We start from the raw sequence: 7,202 nt of genomic DNA, 5'->3' as shown, positions 1-7,202 counted from the left end.
CAACTTACAACTTTAGATATAAGATACTTGATGTCACTGAAAGTGGCAGTGTCTTGACCTCCTCCTCAGCTTACAACTTTAGATACAAGATGCTTAATGTAACTGAAAGTGGCAGTGTACTGACCTCCCTCTCAACTTACAACTTTAGATATAAGATACTTGATGTAACTGAAAGTGGCAGTGTTCTGACCTCCCTCTCAATATACAACTTTATATATAAGATGCTGGAAACGAATGTTTTAAAGTAAGCATGCTAAAGGGTATTAGTACTAGCAACATAATGACCAAGATTAGTTGTAGTTAATATCCTCATGCCAGTTACAACACCCAGTCAGTAATGTTTTAAAGTAAGCATGCTAAAGGGTATTAGTACTAGCAACATAATGACCAAGATTAGTTGTAGTTAATATCTTCATGCCAGTTACAACACCCAGTCAGTAATGTTTTAAAGTAAGCATGCTAAAGGGTATTAGTACCAGCAACATAATGACCAAGATTAGTTGTAGTTAATATCCTCATGCCAGTTACAACATCCAGTCAGTAATGTTTTAAAGTAAGCATGCTAAAGGGTATTAGTACTAGCAACATAATGACCAAGATTAGTTGTTGTTAATATCTTCATGCCAGTTACAACACCCAGTCAGTAATGTTTTAAAGTAAGCATGCTAAAGGGTATTAGTACTAGCAACATAATGACCAAGATTAGTTGTTGTTAATATCCTCATGCCAGTTACGACACCCAGTCAGTAATGGGCATATTCCAGTTTCAAACATGCATTACTTTCATGCCAGGAAGTCTAACCTTTGGAAATAGTATACATTCTACACGTTGAAGTTCCTGAATCACCATAATTAATCTTTTATTGTTCACATGTATTAATAACTTGGAAGAATTACATTAATTATTCTTGTAAAAATATTTAGTAAGTATGGGCCTCACTGTCGCCTAATAAGTACCGTGATTTCTTGGATAATTTAGTATTTTCTTGCACACTGTTGGATCCAGTAAAAATGTTTATACAAAATCTTTCAATAAATCCAGTGCTGGTACTATATTATTATATGCATTCAACTTGTGGTATTGTGTAAAGAAAATTTCAGTTAATAGTTTTTGTCTGAATTGTTATATTTATTACCGTGCCATTTTAGTTATCTTCTTACTCCAATGTCTAAAGGATTTTTCACTTACAAATGCTTGTGAGGAGATCTGGGGATAAGTTCAATAGAATTGATTACCTTTGAATATTGATTAATGTCACATGAAATAATAGATTAATCAAAATCATGATTAATGTCAAGAAAAATAATCAACTGATCAAAATGAGTTTTTCTGATTATTCCAGTTATCCAAGTAATAAAAATTATATCTGATTATTGTTTTCAATTAATTTAAGTTGTTCTGCTTAATTGGTTAGTGTCACGACTCACAAAAATAATTGAAATTAGTGTTTCCAATTACTCCAAATATCCTAGGCTCTCGATAATAATAGATTAATAAACTAGGTGATTAATCAATTAGGAACTTCCACAAACTGCCCAGCTCTATTTTTGAACATTATATCTTATCTAGTTAGTATATATATACTCTTAATCATTGTACAGCTCCAAGTTATTTTTACTTTTATTTTCTGTCAGATATTAATAACTAAGTATATCTGTGTACATAAACCTAGTAGGTCTCATGCCATTTGCACTAATTTTGACTTATGATGCCCCTGGTGGTCAGAATTATTATTTTTGTCAATAAATTTTAAAAGATGTAAGCTCATTTAATATCTTAAATTTATGGCATATATGATTACCAAAACAATAATCTTATTCTTTAGTCTCATGTCATAGTTGGTGTTAAAAAGACATGATATAAATGTATCATGATATAACAACATAGACATGATATAACATTTATACAATGTTATACATTTATGTATATTTATATGGGGAATTTTGTAGCCACAGCTCATAGAATGGCTCTGAATTTTTTTTCCATGCACAAACTTTTAGCTCATAGCTCTGTCATCTCTTGACTAATTTGACATCGAATTACAGTCTTGGACTCGGGAGGTCAAACCCTTTCGATTGATATATTTGACCACATCAAAGGTCTAATAGATTAATTTACTCTAATCCTGCCTAAAAGAATTTCAATTTGAGGGTAGGTTGGTAGGGATCCTGACGAGTAATAAAACTTAATCCTGTATACACGCACCCCATGCTTGGTATTGCTGGTGAACAAAAATATAGCTAATATAAAGGAAAAGTAGGTCTCGTAGATTAATTTACTCTAATCATCTAAAAGAAATACAAGTGCTGTGGCTGTTGAGGATTCCCTCTTCTTGATGAAAAACTAAATTTATAGTTAAAACTGTGTAGGCGACAAACATATCGCAATAAAAGGTTGAACAATCACTAAGTTGTTGTTATACTTTTATTTAAAGAAGGATGATGTTTCAAGCTAGTACTCAACGTTAGATTGCATAGCTTACAACAAAAATATAACAAAACTCAGTAATTGTTTAACCTATTCTTTTAAAGAGAAAGGGTAATTTTATTTAAAATGCATGGTTCACATCACCAAAAATAAACCCTTTTACTATGTTACATTAATTTAAAATACATTATCTCACATACTAAGTATTGGTTCGTAAGTGGTATTTCCGTTTATTGTGGGTCATTGCCCGCCACATTTTTAAACAGCTAGAGCTGATTATGTTATCTAGGTTACAAGTTTCTTTTTAGAGTTTATGATTTTTCCAGTTTCTTCATGATAAACTATGCAGTTTGATTATCTTGTGCATGTCTCTTGTCAGTGGTATTTCAGTTACAACATCACTGGACTGAAGTGCTATGGTATGTAGCAAAAGTTTTGTTACCATTGACTTACAACAGAGTGTAGTTGAAATAATGTCCGTACTGAATTGTATACAGGGATAGGTAAAGTTTCTAGTGTTTCACATTTCTTTTGTGATGCATCATAACAGTTTATATCTTAGTAAAGTAAAACTCATAAGCTTTACACCATTACACGACAGAGCGAAGGTAATGTAAGTGTATTAGATCGACGTGTAAATTAATCCCAAGTTCGGAATGCTTGTAGCCATGGACTTCAATTTACATATGAATTGTTATTTCTCACTTATACTTTTATATCTTTATATATATATGTTCCAGATTTTTATGGTATCTCCAGGCCAAGATCAGTTCAGCATTCTTCTTGATAAACGTATGAATACTGATTTTTTTTTCCCCACCTTTTCCTATGTTAGAAAAGAAGAAGAAAAAGGACAAAAAGAAGAAGAAAGAAAGCAAAAAGCTAAGTGGTAGAGACAGTAGTTCATCAAATGTTTCAACTAAAGATATTAAACCAACAAATAAGGAGAAAGAAGATAAAAATGATTTGGGACACAAGTATCTCAACAAAGATACAAGTTCTAGCTATCATAATTCTCCTCAAAAGCAGAAATACGAAAATCAGTCGGAAACATTGGGTCGAAATTCGAACATTCCAGTACATAGCAAATTATCTGGGGAAAGAAGTCGGGAAACTGACCTTAATCATAGTTCCAGGCACAGAAGCAGAAGTCCACTATCAGGCACGCAAAACTCGTCAAGAGGTTCATCATATAATAAAAATTTTAGAAAAGAAAGCCCATCAGATGAACGAAAACATCATGCAAAATATTATCCAAAGAATGGTCAGGAAAAAGTTGAAGAGAAAAGACGTCTACTCAAACACAGATCTTGGAGTAAAGAAGGTAATAAACCACAGGATGAGGGAAAGATGGAAACTAAAAATAATGACAGAAGATCAAGTAGAGTAGGCAGAGATAGAAAGGAGTATGATCTTGGAAAAAGGCAGAGAGAAAATGACTTTTACGAACAAGAAAGATCAATTAACCAAGATTATAAAGGATCAAAAAGATTTCAGGATCACAGGTCTCGACTGTCACCATTACAGGGCAGGTTTGATGAACTTCACCATGGGAGGAGAGACTATGAAATTAATTTAGGTTTTATGAATAGCGACAACAGGAGATACACAGAGCAACAGTTCAACCACGACAATGGAAATAGCAGGTATTCAGAGCGTATGCACGACACAGAAGATTTTACAGACAGAAGAAGAAGAGATTGGGAAATAGGTACAAGTTACACAGAAAGAGAAAAAGAGCTTGAATGGCTTAGAAAACGGGAATTCGAAATACAGAGAGAAAGAGCTAGAGAAGTCTACAACTTTAGAGAAGAATGTAGTAGGGATTTTGAATGGGATGATGATTTTAACCATGTTCCAAGAAATAAGTCCAAACATCGAACATCCTACAGACCCAAGGACAGAAGTAGGAGTTGGAATAACAAGAATAGTGTCAGGCAGCCAAGAATATCGCAGAGATAAAAGTGCACACGAGTCATAAAGGCTTTTTAGTTTGTACATTATAACGTCATAAGTTGATATTTTTTTGTATCATTCATTTTTCACCATAATTCACTGGCAATGTTAAATTTTCGAAATTTAGTTTGTAATATATAAGATGTTGTAAATTAAAAAAACATGAAAAAGATGTATGTTTCCGAGTTCACTCCAGTGATTTCTTCATTAAAAAAGTTTCATTGTATTATCTTAAAACTTTCTGTAAGTCAGTTCTCCATAATACAATTTTTTTTTTTTTTTAATAAAGTACTTTGGTTTGGTGCATTAAATAAAATTATGTACTTGGAATTTTAAGACTAGGTGATACACTCATATATTCTAATTGTAAGTTGTTAAGATATTAAAAAAAGGCAGCCCCAATAAAATAAGAACTCCCAATTTTGGCACCCTTGGGGTGGGTGCTTTGTGTGGAGGCATATGTTAGCTACCTTAAGGGTCAGTCCTTTATATATATATAAATACATTGCTGACAAACTTTGATCTTAAAGTAGCCTATATGTGCACCTAGGTCTAATTATTAATCGGTAGTACATATTTTAAATTTCAAATTTTTTTATATAATTAAATACTAATTAGTTTTCCTTATTTAACATTTTGGGTGTTAACCTGCTACCATCTTCATGGTAGGACTATTTTCTGTATTGGTAGTGTCTGTGATTTGATCGCAGGTCTTCTTAACAGAAAGTCTGGTGCATTATGTGTTTGACTGAGGTTTACCCCACAAGAACTTGAACCAACTGACTGTTTTAAAGAAGGGTTTTTTTTTAACTTCTTGCTAGTTTGACTGTGTTATCAGTTATGTGGATGAAGAAATCTTCTTTTATGTTTCTTTTTTTGTGTGTGTGGTTCATAAGCTGTCATTTCAGTGATATTCCATTTTATTGTATGGTCTTCTTTGGTGTGATGGGTTATTGCAAACAGATAAGTGTTACCGAGTCTTTTATATCTATTACTAGATGTACTATCACAGGGTCCCTGAAAGTGTTCTGTTTCAAGAGTAAATAAAACCAGAATTAAGAGTAACAAATATTTTTATTTCTTTATTTTCAAGTTCATATGTCATGCTGTGTCGTAGTCTACAGAATGCATAATTCTTCTCATGATTCATGGCATACACACGTTTAACTGATGTCACAACAGTAAAAATTTAAACATTAAGTGTCCCTGATGTGATATCATTTTAGTGTCTACTAACTGACTGACAGACAACACATTACTGTATAGTGATGCGAGCGGTTAAAAGCAGGTGACCCCTCCAGCTGGCCTTCAGGGAAATTTTAACTTCTGCAGGTTTTGTTTTTACAGAAGATATTGTAAGTGGTGTTCTTCCTCTCTGTTGGGTCTTGTTTTATGTGACTATCTATGATAATATTGTGTTGGGGCTTCTGAATAATTGAGTTGAAAACTGACACACATTTCACTATTTAATTCCTGTTTGTACTGAATGTAACACTTAATGTACTGCACTAAACTGAGTGGGTGTTTACAAAAATACTTTGAATATTCTTCATACAAGACGGGTAGCTAATACGTTCTGCAAAGCCTGTTACACATTTAATAAAAACCAAACCCAATAAATTTTCTAGCATCTATCATAAATATGTATAATTACAAGATATAAAACAATGAAATGTATTTATCGTACCACGTTTACAGTTAAATCAGAACTTAGAATATAATAAATAAAAATATTGCAGAAAGTAAACTTAAAGCAAGTGTTAATGGTGTAGTATTTTACAAAGTTCAACAGGGTTAGCAGCAAACACATTATAACCTAGTTTAAAACTTAACAGCAATTATTTATACCAACACGTTACATAGTAAAAGAAATATGAAGTTAATTTTAGAATTCTGTATGCAACAATTCGCAACTTCATTCTTCTTCCACCGATGATCAAATTTTGAATTAAGAACTTGTAACATGAAAATTAAAGTTTTGTTTATGGATAAAACAATATTTTGAAAGGTTTACCGGACTTCGTCAGATGGATACAATTGAAATAAAGTAATTTTGAATTTATGAGTTTGTAAATTTTGTAAGACATTAAGTATATGAATGAATATTTAGCTAATAATTGCATTTATGTAATATCCCTCAAAAATGATTTTAAATTTGGTCTGAATCTACATTAAATTGTGATCATCAGCTTTTGAAAATAAATCTTGATTAATCTTCACATCTCAAAATACTGTAAAAATCCAAGCCATGATTCAAATCTGCTGTTCTACAACAAATATACCAACACATCTATAATCTATTTAATATAAAATAATACATCTTAACATATTCACAACAGAAACCATCATTTATTTAGCTTGTAAACATAGCAAGTTGCTTTAACATGTATTTAAAATCTTATAATTGGCTGATCTACGTTGGTAATCTGTTGTTTTTTGGAACAAATGAAGTATAAAGGAAAATAATAATAATTTAAGGTGTATATTTAAAGATTAAATATAAATAAAAACAAACTTAGTCTCAGATGTGTTTGAAAACAGAATGTAAATAAAAGAAAATAAAAATAAATGACTAGGAAATAGAAGAAACTCGTTAAAAAATAATTTCAACAAAAATATATATATATACATTGTGTTCAAATAGAGCCATAGTACAAAAAATCCAGCTGTATTTTTAAATGCATTCTGGCATCTCAGTCATGTGGCTGTAAATAATAGTAAACAAAGTTCTTTTTTTTTTTTATTTTACTTAACTATTATGTTAAAGTACAGTAACTATTAGGTATAAACAAAATAAATTTAATTTTAATTTTACGTT

At 31.4% G+C, this 7,202-nt stretch overlaps 2 protein-coding genes across 3 annotated transcripts in view; one reads left to right on the top strand and one right to left on the bottom strand.

Annotated features, from left to right (window-relative positions):
• The window catches only part of LOC106470873 (RNA-binding motif protein, X-linked 2-like), an 11,394-nt gene extending 6,838 nt beyond the window's left edge, over positions 1–4,556 (top strand). For both annotated transcript variants that reach the window (XM_013931449.2, XM_022399515.1), the window contains exon 5: positions 3,264–4,556. In XM_013931449.2, coding sequence (XP_013786903.1) covers positions 3,264–4,390 — 1,127 coding nt within the window. In that variant the 3' untranslated portion in view covers positions 4,391–4,556. The remainder of the gene's footprint in view (positions 1–3,263) is intronic.
• A 2,044-nt stretch (positions 4,557–6,600) lies between these two features.
• LOC106470871 (sodium leak channel non-selective protein-like) overlaps positions 6,601–7,202 on the bottom strand; it is a 66,288-nt gene continuing 65,686 nt past the window's right edge. Inside the window, exon 35 of the mRNA XM_022399514.1 lies at positions 6,601–6,651. Coding sequence (XP_022255222.1) covers positions 6,601–6,651 — 51 coding nt within the window. The remainder of the gene's footprint in view (positions 6,652–7,202) is intronic.

The sequence above is a fragment of the Limulus polyphemus genome, unplaced genomic scaffold, assembly GCF_000517525.1.
Source record: "Limulus polyphemus unplaced genomic scaffold, Limulus_polyphemus-2.1.2 Scaffold4261, whole genome shotgun sequence".
In the NCBI taxonomy this organism is placed as follows: Eukaryota; Metazoa; Arthropoda; class Merostomata; order Xiphosura; family Limulidae; genus Limulus; species Limulus polyphemus.
This window is presented reverse-complemented; position numbering and strand designations above follow the sequence as displayed.